Source organism: Protobothrops mucrosquamatus, unplaced genomic scaffold, assembly GCF_001527695.2.
Source record: "Protobothrops mucrosquamatus isolate PMUCROS unplaced genomic scaffold, P.Mucros_1.0 scaffold1690, whole genome shotgun sequence".
Classification (NCBI taxonomy): Eukaryota; Metazoa; Chordata; class Lepidosauria; order Squamata; family Viperidae; genus Protobothrops; species Protobothrops mucrosquamatus.
In genome coordinates, this window is record NW_015387843.1 from 66,617 (window position 1) to 88,568 (window position 21,952).

At 46.6% G+C, this 21,952-nt stretch overlaps 1 protein-coding gene across 1 annotated transcript in view; it reads right to left on the reverse strand.

The window, feature by feature from the left end:
• TRAF7 (TNF receptor associated factor 7) overlaps positions 1-21,952 on the reverse strand; it is a 43,142-nt gene that overhangs the window by 939 nt on the left and 20,251 nt on the right. Inside the window, exons 9-19 of the mRNA XM_015822835.1 lie at positions 21,144-21,361; positions 19,610-19,683; positions 17,214-17,262; positions 14,647-14,774; positions 7,088-7,170; positions 5,832-5,871; positions 5,419-5,535; positions 4,246-4,368; positions 4,034-4,153; positions 3,274-3,405; positions 1,855-1,974 (exon numbers count right to left, since the gene is read on the reverse strand). Of these exons, the coding sequence (XP_015678321.1) occupies positions 1,855-1,974; positions 3,274-3,405; positions 4,034-4,153; positions 4,246-4,368; positions 5,419-5,535; positions 5,832-5,871; positions 7,088-7,170; positions 14,647-14,774; positions 17,214-17,262; positions 19,610-19,683; positions 21,144-21,361 (1,204 nt within the window). The remainder of the gene's footprint in view (positions 1-1,854; positions 1,975-3,273; positions 3,406-4,033; positions 4,154-4,245; positions 4,369-5,418; positions 5,536-5,831; positions 5,872-7,087; positions 7,171-14,646; positions 14,775-17,213; positions 17,263-19,609; positions 19,684-21,143; positions 21,362-21,952) is intronic.

Here is a 21,952-nt window from a genome sequence, read left to right on the forward strand (position 1 = left end):
CAGCTTACGACCACAATTGAGCCCCAAATTTATGTTGCTATATGAGAAATTTGTTACGTGAAATTTGCCTCATTTTACAATTTTTCTCACCACATTTGTTAAGTGAATCAATGCAGTTTCTTCAATTAGTCACACGGTTGGTTTCCCCGTTGACTCTGCTTGTCAGAAGGTTGCAAAAGGGGATCACATGACTCTGGGACACTGCAACCGTCATAAATGTGAGTCGGTTGTCAAGCATCCGAAATGTAAATCACGTGACCACGGGGATGCCGCTATAGTCAGAAGTGTGACAAGTGGTCATAAGTCCCTTTTTTCAGTGCTGTTGAACTTCAAATGGAGAGTCATGAAGATGACCTTGGTGGCCATGTGCAAGGGGAGCTGAAATATTTCTCAACTCCACAGCAAGGAGGACATTCGGAAGTGGTGAGATTAGAGTTTTACAGCCAGTCTCAACAGAACAAAACTTCGGAATTGCTTCCCTGAAGTCCTCCACCTAATGAGGCTGGCAAAGATCTTGCCGAGCAACGAAACAGAGACCTAATTGCCCAGTGAGGGTCCAGCAAGGGGCACCTGGCCAAACCTTCGGGGTTCTGCTAATGGCTTCTTTCTCTCAATGCTCAACATTAAACATCGGAATATGTGACCCGTGGCACAGGGGAAGGAAAAACTAATCTAAGCTCCCATTCGTGAGTGGACCCCTCCCCAAAGGAGGAGAGCGCCAGGGAAGCCATGTGTGGCACGGAAGTAAGCTAAGCTCCTTCCCGTGCCTTAAACCATGGTAGGCGAGTAGGCCCCATATAAGCACATCTTGGCTTGCAAAAGACCCCTGGAAGGCACAGACTTGTGACTCTATTACATTGTGTCTCAAATTAAAAAGAGCTCTTCCTAAAGAGGTGACAAGCCCCCTCCATTGCCTCCTCCTCTTCCTGCTCCTCGCCTCCATGTGTAGCATAAACACATCTAATTAGGATGTTTCTCTATCAGGGCACAAAGTGAAAATATCTACTGGGAACTCCGTGTGGCGTCAGGAAGGGCATCCGGCAAGTAAACACTCAGCTCCATTCAGTCGCCCTGACCCCACCCCGAAGCAAGGGATTACAGGGTCATAAAACAAAACAAAAACAAAAAAAGGAGAAGACACCATGGCCTCCCCTGGCCTTTCCATCTCTCAGGGTTTGGAGCAAAGAGACACTCAGGTCGAACTTTTGTCTCTCAGAACAATCCTCTCATGGTGGGAGTGCCCTAAATCAGGGGTCCTCAACCTTGGCAACTTTAAGACTTGTGGACTTCAACTACTGAGGTGGAGCTCCTAGGCCAGCGATGGCGAACCTTTTAGACACCAAGTGCCCAAAAACGACCCCGCCCCCTCCCCGCCTGCCCGCAGGGCCACCTACCGCCTCCACAGCCTGCCGCAACAAATCGCCCAGGTGGCCCTGCACCGCCATGGTGGCCACGCCCTCCGCCCGCACCCCATAGCATCAACTCTGCGATGGGGCATGAGGGCAGAGTCTTGTCTCCGCTGCCCAGCTGCCATATCCTTGGCTGCACTGCTCCATGTGGGCCGCACCTGGGGACAACTCTCCTCCGGGGGGGCTGCTAGTGAGGAGGGGGCCGTAAGGGGAGGTGGGACTGGGACGACGGCACGTGTGCCCAAAGAGAGGGCTCTCCATGCCGCCTCTGGCATGCGTGCCATAGGTTCGCCACCACTGTATTAGGCATAACCTGGAAAAAAATGCTAGCTCTCCCTGGTCTGCTGTTTTCAAGGAAACTAGGAAGCCAGCTGCAAAAGCTGCTCTGAGCCAACTGGAGGGGCCTCTTCCTCCCACTGAGAGCCCTCCCCCCCTCAGTATATACCTTGACAGTGCTGTCGACAGCCCCCGAGAACAGGCGGCCCCTTGAGACGGCCAGTGCTGTGACGCTGCCCTGGTGGCGCAGGAGTGTCTGGGTGCAGATCATGTTGTCCATACTCCATACCTGGAGGAAGAGAACAAGGCAAGATGGTGAGGGTGGTAGATCGCCGTAGCGGACGGCATGTGGCCTGGATTGAGGCAGATAATGGTGTTGAGCCATGGATCCCATTCTTTGCCTAAATCCGGGCCACACGCGGACTTTGTACTTAGGATGTGCATCAGATGCAGCTGAAGGGCAGGCCCTCCTCAGTTGGGGCAATTGGGGAAAGGCTGCTAATATTCTGCAACTGCATCAGGTGTCACTGGCCAGGCAAGGAGGAGACACCATGGGAGGGGCGCGGCAGTCTAGAGGTGAAGATGCTCGCCTCCCACTTGCAAGTTAAGAGTTCAATCCTAGATACCGGCAGATGTTTATCAGGACGCAAAGAGAAAATACCTACTGGGAACTCCGTGTGGCACCAGGAAGGGCATCCGGGCAGTAAACACTCAGCTCCATTCAGTCGCCCTGACCCCACCCCGAAGCAAGGGATTACAGGGTTGTAAAACAAAACAAAAACAAAAAAAGGAGAAGACACCATAGCCTCCACTGGCCTTTCCCTCTCTCGGGGTTTGGAGCAAAGAGACACTCAGGTCGAACTTTTGTCTCCCAGAACAATCCTCTCATGGTGGGAGTGCCCTACATCAGGGGTCCTCAACCTTGGCAACTTTAAGACTTGTGGACTTCAACTTTGCTGGCTGAGGAATTCTGGGAGTTGAAGTCCACAAGTCTTAAAGTTGCCAAGGTGGAGGACCCCTGCCCTACATGATCTCAAAAACTTCTTACAAAATTGCACTTGGGAATCTGCTACAAGGGCAAATCACTAGAATACAGGAGGATGGAGAATAATCATACGGTACCCACACATAACGTACAAATAATTGAAATGAAATGAAATCAATTTTTCTGCTTGCTTCTATACAGTTAATTTTCTCTCAAACTGTTTGGGCTTGGCCTAACTTTGAAGAAATCAGTTCAAACAAGACCGTGGCCCGAAAGAGCTCATCCTGTTCTCCTGTAATGCAATTCATTCCGAAGGTTTTGGAGAAAGGAGATTAGCAAGGACACACACACACACAAGTCCCTCAAGCAGCAGAGGGCCCTGTTGGTAGAGGCAGGCAGCTGACGAGACCTTGGGTTGGGATGACCGTACAGCTATTCAGGGATCAGGAGCCCAGCTGCCTGCTTCCTAAGAGTTCCACTTCATCAAATTAATAGACTTTGAAAGATCTGTTAGGATCCCTTCAATTGCCACCTCCCCCTTTTTCCCATGGTCTTCTTCTGTGCCCCTCGCCCTGAACCAACAACTTGATGTGCCTTACGTACCCGCAACGACCGATCATACGAGGCGCTGAAGACTTTGGTTTGGTCCGGCGTAGAGATGACTGCCAGAGCGTACACAGTGCCCACGTGTCCCGTGAGGGTGCGAACCTGCTCTTTTGACTCAATATCCCACACCTGGTTCAACAGGGAAGAGAACAAAGGCCGAGCGTTACCTTCCCATTGTTTCCCCCTTCCGATTCTGGTTGCTCCAGCTCCGTGGTGGCGAACCTATGGCATGCGTGCCACAGGTGGCACACACAGCCCTCTCTGTGGGCACCCGCGCTGTCGCCCCAGTCCTAGGCCTTCAGCTGGGTTTTATAAAACCTTTTCGCTTTAGGCCTCTGCCGCCGTGTGCAAAAAAAAAAAAAAAAAGGTTCAATCAATCAATTTCAACTTCTTGCGGGAAAAAAAAAGATCTCGCAAAATTGGAATTGATTGAACTTTTTAGTCCCACCCAGTCTGTCATTACCACCGCAGCCATGCCCACCCAATAGACCCCGCCCACCCAATGGGCCACACCCACCCATGGGCCACACCCACCCAATGGGCCATGCCCATCCGGCACCCGATGATACATAAGTGGGTTTTGGGTTGCAGTTTGGGCACTCGGTCTCTAAAAGGTTTGCCATCACTGTTCTAGCTATTCGGTCTGCTTGCCAGATCCCGGAAAGAGAGGACTGGAGGCTCTGGGGAAGGCTGAAAGAGGCTGCAAAGTGCCCCAGTGCCCCCTTCCTCCTGCGTCCTGGTCTTCGCTCATCCTTACGTGAATGAGATTTTCGTAAGTGCCACAGACGATGTGATGGTTGGTGACCGCAATGGAGTAGACGCTACCCCCAGACGTCTGTAGGACATGCACACATTCTAGGTTCCGGATGTCCCAGATCTGGAGCAGAGGAGAGAAAAGAGCTGATGGAATCTTCTTCCCAGGCTGCAAAGAGAAGCCGCAGCTGGTGGACCATCTGAGAGCACACCTACCTTAATGGTTTGGTAGGAGCCGCTGTACAGGTGATTCTGGGATGCCACAAGTGCCCGGACCCAGTGGTTAAGGCCTGTCAGTTCCTTTTTCAGTTTTAGCTCAGTGCCAACAATGTCCCAGACCTGGTGGGACAGAAGGACAGCCAAAATCAGGCCTTCAACAGTGATGGGAGATCGTCCAATCCAGCTCAAACGCAGGACCGCCAACCAGCTTCCTATGCCTGCTCCATACAAGGTGTGGGAAACTAAAGCCCAGACTCTCAAGGGTTCCCACAGTTCTCTCAAGTGAGGAAGGCTGGAAAGATGAACTATACTTGGGCAGTGGTTAGAGCCCACCTGTTTTTACACAGGTCTACATTTCTATTCCACTTTTTCAGTGATGCCAAACCAATCAGACTGAAGGTCTTTTCTCACAGCTCCTGGAAGAAAAGGAACATTTTGTTTTTCTTTTAACAACCATGTATTGGGGTGGAGTCAGGGCGACGGAATAGAGTTGACCCTTTACTGGCTGCATGGCCTTCCTGACACCTAGGCGGAGTTCAGAGCAGATATCTTCTCTTGGAGCCCAGAGAGAGAAATATTTGTTGCTGCTTAGGATCGAACTCATAGCCTCTGATTGTGAGGCGAGAGCCCCACCTCTAGGCCCCCATGCCACTCTGGAAGAAAAGGAACGTAATAACCGCCTTCCTCATCTGATGCTCTCCAGGTGTCAAGAACGTAACTTTCGGTAGCCATGATGCCTGGGGAATTCTGGCGAGCAGGTGGGGGAAAGGCTGGATTATTAGGCTGAGCTATTCCTTTCCTCCCAGGAGCTCAGAGGAGAGATCTTTATCCTTGCAACAATCCTGCAACGGGTAATTATGGACAAGTAGGAGAAGAAATCAATTACCAGAGAATGGGGAGGAGTTCAACAAGGGAAGAGAATGAATAATGCAGCAGGTCTGAACACCAGTCAAAGTAGCAGGAAACGCAAGGAAAAGGGGAGAGGAAAAAGCAAGGCCAGCTCTGAAGGATCAAGGAAGGTCCTATATCAACCCAGAATGACCGGCAGAGAGAAGGGAGCAAATCTAAGTGGACAAACCTCTTAGGCCGGGAAAAGAAAGGATCTGGGAATGGAAGGAAAGGGCCCCAAAGGTTTCTGTTTTCCCCACTCCTCTGCATCAGAAAATGTACCTTAATAGCTTTCAGGGAGCCGCTGAAAAGCATGTTGTGCGAGGAGACAAGAGTGCACACAGGATTGTCGTGTGCACGGATGGTGTTGACCTTCTGCAAGGTCTGAATATCCCAAACCTGTCAAAAGTCAAAAAGGATACAGACAAGTGGTGTCGGCAGCTTTACTGTACATAGCGCAAGAGCTGGGGTCTCCAAACGTGGCCACATTAAGACTTGTGGACATCAACTCCCAGAATTCCTCAGCATAGCTGGCTGAGGAATTCCGGGAGATGGAGTCCACAAGTCTTAAAGTTGCCAGGTTTGGAGACCCTGCGCAAGAGAATGATCAGGAACTTCCTTCTCTCCCCCTCCTGGAGGAAGCCAAAGCAGGTCCCCACCACCCCCTGCCCTGCCTCCCCAAACTGACCACTTACAATAATGGTGCAATCAGCTGAGCCGCTATACAGTTTGTTCCTGGGCAAAAGAAACAAAAAGAAATCAGAGAGCTAGAAGACTTTCATTGGCACGATTTTTTCTCTCAAAATGATGAAAAAAGATAGGGATGGGTGGGTAAACTTCCTCCAGAAAAATGTGGACTGCAACATCTGTTGTAAAACTGAGCTATTAAAAGAATTTCCATTATTGAACAAATGGCACACATCCCAAATCTCTTGAAAAACCAGAATAACACAGTTGGAAGGAACCTTGGGGGTCTTTTAGTCCAACCCCCTGCTTGAGCAGAAGCCCTATGCCATCCAGAGAAGTGGCTGTCCAGTCTCTTCTTAAAAACTTCCAGTGATGGAATAACTACAACTTCTGGAGGCCAGCCGTTCCACTGATTGTTCTCACTGCCAGGAAATTTCTTCTTAGTTCTAGGTTGCTTCTCTGCTTCATTAGTTTTCATCCATTCTTTTTTGTCTTGCCTTTTGGTGCTTTGAAAAATAGGTTGAGCCCCTCTTCTTTGTGGCAGCCCCTCAAATATTGGAAGACTGCTATCATGTCTCCCCTAGTCCTTCTTTTTGCTAGACTAACATATCCAATTCCTGCCACCGTTCTTTGTATGTTTTAGCCTCCAGCCCCCTTGTTGCTCTTTTCTGCACTTTTTCCACAGTCTCAACATCTTCTTTATATTGTGGCGACCAAATCTGGCTGCAGTATTCCAAGTGTGGTCTTACCAAGGCATTATAAAATGATGCAAACAGTTCAAGTGATCTTGATCCTTCTATCCCTCTGTCAATGCAGCCTAGGACTGCATTGGTTAAACCAAAAATATGCAACGCCACACAATCCACACAAATGAGTTCAGTTTGAATATAACTTGCAAAAATCAGGGTTTTCTGGTGCTCACATGTAATTCACATTGCCATTTGAGAAATAAGGCATTTCCCTCATTACTGAAAACAAGGCTAGGATCCACACAGTTCTTTTTATGAGAAGTGGCTGGCTGACTTTAAGAAAACAATGAGCAGAACTAAAATCTAGCTACCAGAAATCTAGCTTTACATCGGTGGTTTTTCTCCTCGGCAGCTTGCTGATGGGTGGACTTCAACTCCCAGAATTCCCCAGCCAGCCAAGCTGGCTGGGGAGTTCTGGGAGCTGAAGTCCACCCATCAGCAAGCTGCCGAGGAGGGGAAACACTGCTTTATACAGTAGAGCAGAGGAAGGCAAATGAAGCCAGCGGCTGACTCACCCCTGGATGCAGAGTGCCAGGACAATCCCATCGTGGCCTTCCAGAGTCTTTTGGCACTTGTAAGTGGTACAGGTATCCCAGACCTAGCAGGAAATAAAAGGTCACATGACTGGACTCAAGGGCAACCAGAGCCAGGGCAGGAAGTCAGTGCAGAGCTGGGAAGGCAGGAAGCACCTGGCTGTCACCTGCCCACCTGCTTTCCTCTCTTTCCGACAAGGAAAGGAAACAGGTAGGCAGATTTTCCCCGAGAGCTGGACGCAAACGAGTGCAGCTCCCGGCAGTTGTCCTAATGGCCCAGAGGTCAGGAAGGGAGGCTGGAGTTGTGCCTGGGAGACACAATGTTTACCTCTTTTCCTCAAAACTGGAGTGGGCTACTGCCAAATGCCCGCTTCAATGCCCTTGGAGGCGAGGAGGCTAAAGCAGCGCTCGGCCTGCTCTTCCAAAGAGGGGGCGAACACAACCCCTTGCCTAGCATTGTGCCTTCCAACACACCGCCCTCTGGGGAATTTTCAAGTACTCCCTCACTGTTGTGAATACCAGCTGCCAAAAATGAGCTGAGCTGAGTCTTTCAGGCCCTAAATTACATCAAGATCCGAGGGGAGAGGACAGCAGAAGGTTCGTGCGTGAAGAATCCCCAAAGAGTTGATAAACAAGGGGCTCCCTCATTGTTCGGCTCTCCGATTATTACATATGCCGCTTTAATTCTGAACGAACTAACGATTTTAAAAGCAGACCTTACCAAGGCAGCTAGCCAACTGGACAGCAACTGACGTTTTTTGTTTTTTTTTTTTACAATTGTTCTCTTCATCGCTTGGCTTTCTGAAATGCAAGTTAAGACAAGCAGAAGCAAGCGGCTGGTTCTGAGCGGAGGAATGACAATTCTAACGCAGCCTGCATGGCTCTTCCACCCAGGAGTTAAAAAGGCCCTTCCTCTGACTCTGGCTCACTCGCTCGTTTGGTAAAGGCAACTGCTACTGGCGGCCAGAAGAAGGAACATCCTCTTAAGGGAAGCTCCACTCCTTACAATTCTTGGCAACATAACGGAAGTGGTTTGACATGAAGAGCCCTGATGGCGCAGTGGTCAGAATGCAGCATTGCAGGCTGACTCTGCCAACTGCCAGCAGTTCGATTCTCACCGGCTCAAGGTGGACTCAGCCTTCCATCCTTCCCAGGTTGGTAAAATGAGGACCCAGATGGTTGCGGGCAATATGCTGACTCTGTAAACCGCTTAGAGAGAGGGCTGTAGAGCACTCTGAAATGGTACATAACTCTTACGTTTTATTGCTGTTGCTGTCAACTCTACAACAAGCCATCTTTCTCTGTCTCATTCTAGGTTGCCACATGCAGAGGAGGGAGGGGGGGTTTCACAGACTCTCTGCTAGTCTAAACAATATTCTGTCCCGTGGGAATCAAGGTCATCTCATACTCCCAGGACTAAGGATGGGGTGGTGTATTAGAAAGCCCGCCAAACATTTCTATTGGGAAATGGAGTAAAATGCATATTCTTGAGGGTGGGGCATTATACTTTGTAACCAGGTAATTTTTAGTGGGAAATTCAGACTTGATTTCACTTTTGACTGTGCCGATACTTTGTAACCAATAAGCATGTTCTTTGAGGAATTCACAAGCTTCGGAGTTCTGCTTTATTCGTCTCTGTCTATCGGAACCATGATAGTTGCTACAGTATATTGTTTTTTCCCCCCTGGGATTCTTTTCTTCAAGTCCACAGCCATTGCCCACAATCAAGTACTAACCAAGGATCGTTTTTACTTAGAAGCCCAAATTGAGGCAGGTCTGACACCAGGAATCCTGGCTGAGAGCAAGAGGGCGCGCTTTTCCCGAGGCCCCCTCAAGTCCACACTGTACCACATGCAAAGGTTAAAAGAAAGAACAAGCGTCTTGCCTTGATGGTTTTGTCGGAAGAGCCACTGAAGAGCAAGTCACCAATGGAATAGACACAGAGGCACCAGACGGGGCCCTGGTGGCCAACGAAAGTGCCTTTGCACTTGAAAATCTGCTGAGGGTCATAGGCTGCAAAGGAGGAGAAAAGAAGGGGTGTTATTGCACAAGCAGCCACACCCCGAACCCCGAGTCCTGGAGAAGAGGTGGAATCTGGTTCCTTGGGCAGGTCATCTTACAGATGGGAGAGGATGTGTGGCTCAAAGCAAGCGCCTAACCAGCCCAACATCCTTTTTTCCAAGAAAGGATCCGGGAGACTTGCAAGTGGTCCTCTCCAACTCCTCCACGTGCTCGGCCATTAAACAAAGATATTCTACATATCGATCAGCACTTATAGCAATACAGGTAGTCCTCGGCTTACGACCATAATTGAGTCCAAAGTTTTTGTGGCTAAGCGAAACATTTGTTAAGTAAGTTTTGCCCTATTTTACGACCTTTCGTGCCACAGTTGTTAAGTGAATCACTGCAGCTGTTAAATTAGTAACACGGTCGTTAAGTGAATCTGCTCTCCCCACTGATTACGCTTGCCAGAAGGTTACAAAAGGTGGTCACGTGACCCCGGGACACTGCAACCGTCATAAATGTGAGTCAGTGGCCAAGCATCCGAATTTTGATCATGTGACCACGGGGATGCTGCAACCGTCGTAAGTGTGAAAAACAGTCCTAAGTCACTTTTTTCAGTGCTGTTGTAACTTTGAACGGTCACTAAATGAACTGTTGTTAAGTCAAAGACTACCTGTATTCAGTCAGATTAAAGGTTCTCTCAGGACAGGAAGACAAAAACCTTCCAGAAGAGCTGCAGATCCTGCTGCCAGGCAGCGTTGATGACCCTTTAAGGTGCTCCCTGGCACAGGATCAGATTGTTTGAGAAGTTGCCTCTTCCCAATGACCTCTACCCTCCCACTAGGTCAGGCAGGAGGGCTACTGCAGGTGGCAGATTCTCTCTCCTGGGGAACTCCATCTGGTGGGACCCAGGTGGCCTGTTTTTCCTGCTGTGGCCCCTCCCCTGGAGCATCATCCCCCCTCTCCCCAGGTGTAGTTAGCCCCATCTCTGCCAGCCTCTTGGAAAGCCTTTAAAGCAGGGGTCCTCAACCTTGCCAACTTTAAGACTTGTGGACTTCAACTCCCAGAATTCAGCAAAGCTGGCTAAGGAATTCTGGGAGTTGAAGTCCACAAGTCTTAAAGTTGCCAAGGTTGGAGACTCCTGCTTTAAAGCATACTTTTTTCACCAGCCTTGGGGATCCCAGAGAGAGCCTATACGGTGCCTGCATAAGATTAAGTGATGTTTGTTCTCCTGCTTTCTTGGGATTACGTTTATTTTATGTTTGCCTTATATGCTTATTTCATTTATCTTGGACTGTTTTTAATGTTATGGAGTTTTCAGCTGCTGTTATGTTGTATGTCATCAGACTTGCGTGTTTGTGAGACGGGTGACTATGTGAATAGGCTAAATAAGTCAATAATCCTAAACCAGGTGACCCATGAATCAGATCTGGAAGCTTTGCTTTGTTTGAAAAGGAAGTAAGAGCAGGGCAGGCACAGAGAAAAAAAAAAAAGGAGGTTCCCAGAGCCGGTAAAAATGGGACTTTAAAACAAAATACTTGTGTAAAAAACACTTTCTAAACTGCTTTGAATTTACTGCCAAGCAGCTTCAGCAAGTGATTCATACACATCCCCAGCGAAAGGCGATCAGAAATAAAAGCACGATCAACATATCATTAAATAAGAAAAAAAGGTCAATAATGCACTCAGTAGCATTCTTTGAATTAAATCTATTTTCCAGTCTGTTGCATGAAGGAAAAAACTGTAAAAAATGGCATAATCTCATTCCAGCCTCAGATGATCCAGTGAAATTATTTTTCTTGCTACATTTTTCAATACAACGTTGTTCTTAACTGAAGAGAAAAAGAAAACCCCAAACATCTAATTAGTTCTCATTCTGAAAGCAGAACTTCCGAGTCAGTAATTAGAAGTTTTGTATGATAAAGAAGAAAAGCTTCTCTACACCCAGAAACCCCAGAATGCCTCTTTCTGTTCAAGGAGAAAGAAAAGGTACTTGAGGCGAATGGACAAAGACCTGGGAAAAAAATATATGGAACTTTGATGTTATGTATGTTGACAGCAGCAAGATTACTCTACACTCAGAAATGGAGGACTACATGGAATGGTTACAAAAACTGATGGAGCTAGCAGAGATGGCTAAACTGACTGTACTGATTAAAGAAAAGAATACGAATACTTTTATGGTTACGTGGAAAACTGCTTCTAGACTGTGTTTGAGGTGAAAAAAAAAAGAAATTTTGATTTTGGGTTTTACCAATTAGATTGAGGTTTGATGTTGATATTCTACTTTACTGCACCAAAGGAAGTCGGATGCCAATGCCTTTTTCCCCCCCTTTTTTTCTCCCTTACCTCACTTCTCTACTCCCTTTCCCCTTCCCTATCTTTTCTGCTATTTACTTTTGTTATTTTCATTGTATTGTTTATTATAAACTAATAAAAGAAAGAAAAGGTGGTAGATACTTACAGCCCAGAATCCCCATGTTCAGTCGGGCATTGATATGAGACAGTTCATCCTGTAGAGAGAAAGAAGGCAGGTGATAAAGGCCAAGAGGGAAAAATGGTAATTTCGACACTGAAGTGTGACAGGAGTGGAAAACGTAAGCGCTGCCCTCTGCTCTGCTTGACAGATGGAGGAGTCGAGTTTTGTGAGCCCCAAGCCACCACAACAAAGATGATTAGGGGACTGGAGGCTAAAACATATAAGGAACAGTTGCTGGAATTGAGTAGGTCTAGTTTAACGAAGAGAAGGACGAGGGGGGACATGATAGCCGTGTTCCAGTATCTCAGGGGTCAACCTGTTCTCAAAGCGCCTGAAGGCAGGACAAGGAGCAACGGATGGAAACTAAACAAGGAGAGAAGCAACCTAGAACTAAGGAGAAACTTCCTGACAGTGAGAACAATTAACCAGTGGAACAACCTGCCTCCAGAAGCGGTGAATGCTCCAACACTGGAGAAGAGACTGGACAGCCATTTGTCTGAAATGGTATAGGGTTTCCTGCCTGAGCAGGAGGTTGGACTAGATGACCTCCAAGGTCCCTTCCAACTTTATCATCATCATTATCATTATCATAATAATAACTGACCGGGAGGGATGAGAGCGGGTGCCCACAGCACGAACAGGGGCTGGCAGGGGCAATGGCTGAGCAGCACTTGGATCTGGAGCTGTTTTGCAAGCCTTGGCTTTGGAACCAGGCTGTGTACCACGGTTTGAACTATAATTTAGTGAACAAACATACAGCTGCATTCACACAGCAAAATGAACCGAAGGTTGATTTTTAAGTTTGGTTTGTAAAGATGCCTGAGGGAGGAATCCAGGTCTTGTTCAGACAATGCCACATTTGTTTTACCCATCACTTTTTCTCCCGGGATGTATTTATTTATTCATCCATCCCTCGGTCCGCCCATCCATCCCACCCTCTACATGTCTCCTCAACTTCTCCAGGCAGCTGAGAAGCAGAGAAATGCAGGACCCACCAGGCAGGTTTGTGTTTGTAAAGTGGGCTTTCTGTTTCTGGTAAGAAGGGATGTGTGTGTGTGTGTGTGTGTGTTGTGTGTGTGTGTGTGTGTTATTCCGAGAGAGAGAGAGGAGATTAACACAGGGACACATGTATATGATTATTTAAGTTTTTTTTTTAAGGTTTTAACTTCAACTGGTGCTCTTTTTTGTGAGGTGAGAATTTGACAGGTTTTTGAGTTTTCTGGTTGATATTTGTGGGTATTTATCAGCAGAAAAGGCAGAAAACTGTATTTCACCTTTCTTAATGAACTGTTTTTGGTCGGTTGTTAGTCTAACCTGGAGGCTTTGCATAGGTAGTCCTTGACTTACAACAGTTTGTTTTGTGACCACTCAAAGTTACAACGGCACTGAAAAAAGTGACTTATGACTGTTTTTCACATTTATGGCCATTGCAGCATCCCCCCCCGTGGTCACGTAATCAAAATTCAGATGCTCAACAACTGATTCATAGTTATGACAGTTGCTGTGTCACATTTTGCGACCTTCTGACAATGGGAAAGCCAGATTCACTTAATAGCTATGTTACTAACTTAACCACTGTAGTGATTTACTTAAGAACTGTGGCAAGAAAAGACGTGAAATAGGGCAAAATTCGTTTAACAACTATCTCACCTAAAAGCAGTAATTTGGGGCTCAATTGTGGTCGTAAGTTGAGGACTACCTGTATAAGGCGTGTTTTCTCTATGTGCTTTTCCTCAGGCTACATTAATTTCCTTGCCTGAAACTGGCATTTTCTTGTGCGTCTTCAGGCCAATGCATGGCAGGGAGTGTGGAGGCCAAGATTCCTGTTTTTGCCACACGTGCACAAAGGAGGAGAAGCCCAGTTTCTAACATACTGCAGAAAGTCATCCCCCAAAGTCCCAGGCCCATCCATGCCCGCCCTGGGGAAGAAACGGCACCCATTGGCAGGGCTGCATCTCCCCTATCCAGGCTTCATGAGCTGACAGCCAGACATTAGCAACTGGGGGGGGGGGGGGNGGTTCTGAGCGGAGGAATGACAATTCTAACGCAGCCTGCATGGCTCTTCCACCCAGGAGTTAAAAAGGCCCTTCCTCTGACTCTGGCTCACTCGCTCGTTTGGTAAAGGCAACTGCTACTGGCGGCCAGAAGAAGGAACATCCTCTTAAGGGAAGCTCCACTCCTTACAATTCTTGGCAACATAACGGAAGTGGTTTGATATGAAGAGCCCTGATGGCGCAGTGGTCAGAATGCAGCATTGCAGGCTGACTCTGCCAACTGCCAGCAGTTCGATTCTCACCGGCTCAAGGTGGACTCAGCCTTCCATCCTTCCCAGGTCGGTAAAATGAGGACCCAGATGGTTGCGGCCAATATGCTGACTCTGTAAACCGCTTAGAGGGCTGTAGAGCACTCTGAAATGGTACATAACTCTTACGTTTTATTGCTGTTGCTGTCAGCTCTACAACAAGCCATCTTTCTCTGTCTCATTCTAGGTTGCCACATGCAGAGGAGGGAGGGGAGTTTCACAGACTCTCTGCTAGTCTAAACAATATTCTGTCCCGTGGGAATCAAGGTCATCTCATACTCCCAGGACTAAGGATGGGGTGGTGTATTAGAAAGCCCGCCAAACATTTATATTGGGAAACGGAGTAAAATGCATATTCTTGAGGGTGGGGCATTATACTTTGTAACCAGGTAATTTTTAGTGGGAAATTCAGACTTGATTTCACTTTTGACTGTGCCGATACTTTGTAACCAATAAACATGTTCTTTGAGGAATTCACAAGCTTCGGAGTTCTGCTTTATTCGTCTCTGTCTATCGGAACCATGATAGTTGCTAAAGTATATTGTTTTCCCCCCCCTGGGATTCTTTTCTTCAAGTCCACAGCCTTTGCCCACAATCAAGTACTAACCAAGGATCGTTTTTACTTAGAAGCCCAAATTGAGGCAGGTCTGACACCAGGAATCCTGGCTGAGAGCAAGAGGGCGCGCTTTTCCCGAGGCCCCCTCAAGTCCGCACTGTACCACATGCAAAGGTTAAAAGAAGGAACAAGCGTCTTGCCTTGATGGTTTTGTCGGAAGAGCCACTGAAGAGCAAGTCACCGATGGAATAGACACAGAGGCACCAGACGGGGCCTTGGTGGCCAACGAAAGTGCCTTTGCACTTGAAAATCTGCTGAGGGTCATAGGCTGCAAAGGAAGAGAAAAGAAGGGGTGTTATTGCACAAGCAGCCACACCCTGAACCCCGAGTCCTGGAGAAGAGGTGGAATCTGGTTTCTTGGGCAGGTCATCTTGCAGATGGGAGAGAAGCAGTCAAGGATGTGTGGCTCAAAGCAAGCGCCTAACCAGCCCAACATCCTTTTTTCCAAGAAAGGATCCGGGAGACTTGCAAGTGGGTCCTCTCCAACTCCTCCAAGTGCTCGGCCATTAAACAAAGATATTCTACATATCGATCAGCACTTATAGCAATACAGGTAGTCCTCGGCTTACGACCATAATTGAGTCCAAAGTTTTTGTGGCTAAGTGAAACATTTGTTAAGTACGTTTTGCCCTATTTTACGACCTTTCGTGCCACAGTTGTTAAGTGAATCACTGCAGCTGTTAAATTAGTAACACGGTCGTTAAGTGAATCTGCTCTCCCCACTGATTACGCTTGCCAGAAGGTTACAAAAGGTGGTCACGTGATCCCAGGACACTGCAACCGTCATAAATGTGAGTCAGTGGCCAAGCATCCGAATTTCGATCATGTGACCACGGGGATGCTGCAACCATCATAAGTGTGAAAAACAGTCCTAAGTCACTTTTTTCAGTGCTGTTGTAACTTTGAACGGTCACTAAATGAACTGTTGTTAAGTCAAAGACTACCTGTGTTCAGTTAGATCAAAGGTTCTCTCAGGACAGGAAGACAAAAACCTTCCAGAAGAGCCGCAGATCCTGGAGCCAGGCAGCGTTGATGACCCTTTAAGGTGCTCCCTGGCACAGGATCAGATTGTTTGAGAGGTTGCCTCTTCCCAATGACCTCTACCCTTCCACTAGGTCAGGCAGGAGGGCTACTGCAGGTGGCAGATTCTCTCTCCTGGGGAACTCCATCTGGTGGGACCCAGGTGGCCTGTTTTTCCTGCTGTGGCCCCTCCCCTGGAGCATCATCCCCCCTCCCCCCAGGTGTAGTTAGCCCCATCTCTGCCAGCCTCTTGGAAAGCCTTTAAAGCAGGGGTCCTCAACCTTGCCAACTTTAAGACTTGTGGACTTCAACTCCCAGAATTCAGCAAGTCTTAAAGTTGCCAAGGTTGGAGACTCCTGCTTTAAAGCATACTTTTTTCACCAGCCTTGGGGATCCCAGAGAGAGCCTATACGGTGCCTGCATAAGATTAAGTGATGTTTGTTCTCCTGCTTTCTTGGGATTACATTTATTTTATGTTTGCCTTATATGCTTATTTCATTTATCTTGGACTGTTTTTAATGTTATGGAGTTTTCAGCTGCTGTTATGGTGTATGTCATCAGACTTGCGTGTTTGTGAGACGGGTGACTATGTGAATAGGCTAAATAAGTCAATAATCCTAAACCAGGTGACCCATGAATCAGATCTGGAAGCTTTGCTTTGTTTGAAAAGGAAGTAAGAGCAGGGCAGGCACAGAGAAAAAAAAAAAGGAGGTTCCCAGAGCCGGTAAAAATGGGACTTTAAAAGAAAATACTTGTGTAAAAAACACTTTCTAAACTGCTTTGAATTTACTGCCAAGCAGCTTCAGCAAGTGATTCATACACATCCCCAGCGAAAGGTGATCAGAAATAAAAGTACGATCAACATATCATTAAATAAGAAAAAAAGGTCAATAATGCACTCAGTAGCATTCTTTGAATTAAATCTATTTTCCAGTCTTTTGCATGAAGGAAAAAACTGTAAAACTGGAAAAAATGGCATAATCTCATTCCAGCCTCAGATGATCCAGTGAAATTATTTTGCTTGCTACATTTTTCAATACAACGTTGTTCTTAACTGAAGAGAAAAAGAAAACCCCAAACATCTAATTAGTTCTCATTCTGAAAGCAGAACTTCCGAGTCAGTAATTAGAAGTTTTATATGATAAAGAAGAAAAGCTTCTCTACACCCAGAAACCCCAGAATGCCTCTTTCTGTTCAAGGAGAAAGAAAAGGTACTTGGGGCGAATGGACAAAGACCTGGGAAAAATATATATGGAACTTTGATGTTATATATGTTGACAGCAGCAAGATTACTCTACACTCAGAAATGGAGGACTACATGGAATGGTTACAAAAACTGATGGAGCTAGCAGAGATGGCTAAACTGACTGTACTGATTAAAGAAAAGAATACGAATACTTTTATGGTTACGTGGAAAACTGCTTCTAGACTTTGTGTTTGAGGTGAAAAAAAAAAGAAAATTTGATTTTGGGTTTTACCAATTAGATTGAGGTTTGATGTTGATATTCTACTTTACTGCACCAAAGGAAGTCGGATGCCAATGCCTTTTTTCCCCCTTTTTTTCTCCCTTACCTCACTTCTCTAGTCCCTTTCCCCTTCCCTATCTTTTCCGCTATTTACTTTTGTTATTTTCATTGTATTGTATATTATAAACTAATAAAAGAAAGAAAAGGTGGTAGATACTCACAGCCCAGAATCCCCATGTTCAGTCGGGCATTGATATGAGACAGTTCATCCTGTAGAGAGAAAGAAGGCAGGTGATAAAGGCCAAGAGGGAAAAATGGTAATTTCGACACTGAGGTGTGACAGGAGTGGAAAACGTAAGCGCTGCCCTCTGCTCTGCTCTGCTCTGCTCGACAGACGGAGGAGTCGAGTTTTGTGAGCCCCAAGCCACCACAACAAAGATGATTAGGGGACTGGAGGCTAAAACATATAAGGAACGGTTGCTGGAATTGGGTATGTCTAGTTTAACAAAGAGAAGGACGAGGGGGGACATGATAGCAGCGTTCCAATATCTCAGGGGCTGCCACAAAGAAGAGGGAGTCAAGCTACTCTCCAAAGCGCCTGAAGGCAGGACAAGAAGCAATGGGTGGAAACTCATCAAGGAAAGAAGCAACCTAGAACTAAGGAGAAACTCCCTGACAGTTAGAACAATTAATCAATGGAACAACCTGCCTCCAGAAGCGGTGAATGCTCCAACACTGGAGATTTTTAAGAAGAGACTGGACAGCCATTTGTCCGAAATGGTATAGGGTTGGACTAGATGACCTCCAAGGTCCCTTCCAACTTCATCATCATCATCATCATCATCATCATCATCATCATCATCATCATCATCATCATCATCATTATAATAATAACTGACCGGGAGGGATGAGAGTGGGTGCCCACAGCATGAACAGGGGCTGGCAGGGGCAATGGCTGAGCAGCACTTGGATCTGAAGCTGTTTTGCAAGCCTTGGCTTTGGAACCAGGCTGTGTACCACGGTTTGAACTATAATTTAGTGAACAAACATACAGCTGCATTCACACAGCAAAATGAACCGAAGGTTGATTTTAATGTTGGTTTGTAAAGATGCCTGAGGGAGGAATCCAGGTCTTGTTCAGACAATGCCACATTTGTTTTACCCATCACTTTTTCTCCCGGGATGTATTTATTTATTCATCCATCCCTCGGCCCGCCCATCCATCCCACCCTCTACATGTCACCTCAACTTCTCCGGGCAGCTGAGAAGCAGAGAAATGCAGGACCCACCAGGCAGGTTTGTGTTTGTAAAGTGGGCTTTCTGTTTCTGGTAAGAAGCGAGGTGTGTGTGTGTGTGTGTGTGTGTTATTCCGGGAGAGAGATTAACACAGGGACACATGTATATGATTATTTAAGTTTTTTTTTAAAGGTTTTAACTTCAACTGGTGCCCTTTTTTGTGAGGTGAGAATTTGACAGGTTTGTGAGTTTTCTGGTTGATATTTGTGGGTATTTATCAACAAAAAAGGCAGGAAACTGTATTTCACCTTTCTTAATGAACTGTTTTTGGTCGGTTGTTAGTCTAACCTGGAGGCTTTGTATAGGTAGTCCTCGACTTACAACAGTTTGTTTAGTGACCAAAGTTACAACGGCACTGAAAAAAGTGACTTATGACCGTTTTTCACACTTATGGCCATTGCAGCATCCCCCCCGTGGTCACGTAATCAAAATTCAGATGCTCAACAACTGATTCATAGTTATGACAGTTGCTGTGTCACCTTTTGCGACCTTCTGACAATGGCAAAGCCAGATTCACTTAATAGCTATGTTACTAACTTAACCACTGTAGTGATTTACTTAACAACTGTGGCAAGAAAAGACGTAAAATGGGGCAAAATTTGTTTAACAACTATCTCACTTAAAAGCAGTAATTTGGGGCTCAATTGTGGTCGTACGTTGAGGACTACCTGTATAAGGCGTGTTTTCTCTATGTGCTTTTCCTCAGGCTACATTAATTTCCTTGCCTGAAACTGGCATTTTGTTGTGCGTCTTCAGGCCAATGCATGGCAGGGAGTGTGGAGGCCAAGATTCCTGTTTTTGCCACACGTGCACAAAGGAGGAGAAGCCCAGCTTCTAACATACTGCAGAAAGTCATCCCCCAAAGTCCCAGGCCCATCCATGCCCGCCCTGGGGAGGAAATGGCACCCATTGGCAGGGCTGCATCTCCCCTATCCAGGCTTCATGAGCTGACAGCCAGACATTAGCAACTGGGGGGGGGGGGGGAGGGGGAGAGATTGGACTGTAAGGAAGAGGGGGGGGGATGGAAGCCCAGTTGTGCCTTGCAAGAAGCTTCAGCCAGCGAAGATCAACTATTGAAATGCAGAGCTGGGAATCAAGCATCTATCTCCTAAACAATATACAAGCACCTAATTGGACATTTACAAATAACTGGTGTGTGCGTGTGCGTAAGAGGGACAGTTATTTTGTGTTGTTTGCATGGGAAAAACCTCAGATTCCGCATAGGCTACTTCTGTAACCACCTAAGCTTCAGTAAAGTAGACTCTTGGCAAAACCAAATGGCCAGGCGTCTTTCTGTGCTAGATGACTGGTTGACACTCACGTTGAGCATAGAGGCATCTCGCCGGAACTCCATCAGATCTTCACTTAGCTTGCTCTGGTTCTCATCCAGCACATCTGAACAATGACAGGTAGGAAAACGGGGCATATGATTTCTGGTTGCAAATGGAAATAAATCATAAACCCACTGAGACCTCACACCCAAACTAATCCCAATCCATTTCAGTCTCCTGCTCCAGAAATATTCTGCTGAAAGTTCTTGCAGTGCAAAGAGTCACCTTTTCGGTGCCAGGGGCAGCCTATAAATGTAATAGATCAATGAAGAATAGGTTTATTTGTACAGAAGAATCTTTTTCTGTAACAATTTGGTCATTTATTATTATTTGTTTATGGCACTTGGACGAACCATCCAACCATGCACTTTTACTTCCTGATCCCTGTTCTCTGAGCCTCAGCACCACTTTAAGCAAGTGCAAGAACATCTCAACTAACTGAGCTGCCATCAGAGTTACGGATGTAAGGATCGCTGAGGAAATGTGCCCCAAGTTCTGGGCACCCCGTTTTCAGTTGACCTCCGCAGTATGCCTGGCCTTCTGCCCACCTGCAAGCAGCATCTCCGCACTGACCCCTTAGAAGTCAGCCCCATGGGTGCTCTTGCCCATAGGCTGCTCAAAGGAAAAAGCTCTCCAGTCTCAGATGGTCAGAAAACTCAATATTCTTCCTGAAAAGAAATCTGACCAAAATGTCCAGCTAGGATGATCAGCAACGGGATACATATTTGACTTTCTTGGCTATTTTGGAGCCCCCAGTTATAGCAATAGCAACAGCACTTAAGACTTATATACCGCTTCACAGTGCTTTACAGCCCTCTCTAAGCGGTTTACAGAGTCAGCCTATGGCCCCCAACAATCTGGGTCCTCATTTTACGCACCTCGGAAGGACGGAAGGCTGAGTCAACCTTGAGCCGGTGAGAATCGACCTGCCAAACTGCGGGCAGCCGGCAGGCAGCAGAAGTAGCCTGCAGTACTGCATTCTAACCACTGCACCACCACTGTTATGTATGCATGCATGCATGCATGCATGTATTCATTTAATTCATTCTTTCAATTTTGAATCAGAACTGTGCATGAACAATTTTTGGTCCCTGGGAGCTGTGCCAGATTTTCTTTTTTACAGTGGGTAGGACTAACTGGATGTTTTAAAAAAGCAGAACACTGATTCTCTAAAGAAATCACAACTCAGAGCAAAATGCTCCAGGATTTTATTTATTTAGGCATCTTTAAATCAGTTTTTGACTCCTGGCAATTGCCTGGATGAGTCCCTGCAGTTTTCCTAGAAACGTTTTTGGAAATGGTTTACCTGTTGCCTCCTTCTCCATAGGTTGGAGAGTGAGGCGGCTTCATGTCTAAGGTGGGACTAGAACTCTCAGCCTCCTGGTTTCTAGCCTGATGCCTTAAGCACTACCCCAAACCAGCTCTCGGGATATTATAGAAATCTATCAGAACGATAGATGTGAGGGCTTACATGGCCCCCCCAGCAACAGAAAGCAGAGCTACCTGCCTTCTTCAGAGACTCACCAAACTTCAGCTCCAAATTCTTCTCCAGCTGGTCTATCTTCTCTGAGAGCTTGCCCAGCATGGAGCGCAGGAAGGCAATCTCCTGGTCCTTCTGAGCCATGGCCACTTGCATCTCATGGAAGCGGTCATCCGTTTGCTGGAGGAACTCCTTCAGACCTTCAAATTTGCACATTTCCAGGTGAGTCTCGTATGTATCCTGGTTTCCTATGAATGTACACCTAGCGGAGAGGAAGCAAGTTGTTCGTGAGAAGTTCCTCTTCAAAACAGGGATTCTGCCTTTATGAGCTGTGCTCCAGGACCACATCAGAGTGAGCTTCAAGACTCTTAAATTTGTTCTATGCACCAGAGCAATTTTTCAGGCCAAGGTTTGCACTTGGCCTCTGGGCAACTCAAATCCGCATTCAACAACTAGCTGACAGCCAGAAATTCCACAGACACAACATGGCCAAATAATCCCCATGTTTTAAGTCTGAGGCTTAAAGCAAAATAGACAGAAAACCACTAGTCTTGCACATATTGCAATTGTACCAATGTATTGAGTGGCCTAAGATATCCGTGAGATGCATTGTGCCATCTTCTCATACGCCCAAATTGTGCCAATTCTATGAAGGGGCGCCCACTTTCTGTTACCCGTTTTTTGCCTTGTTAAATTACAGCCTGTATAATACCTCACAATCACTTGTTGTTCCTCGAGATTCCATTTTACTGAAGTTTCTTAAACTGATTATTCCTCAGCTGGTTTTTGTTACTGTCAAAAATTGGGGTTCACTGAAATCCTAGCTCCTACTTGTGGCAGAATATGTGAAAAC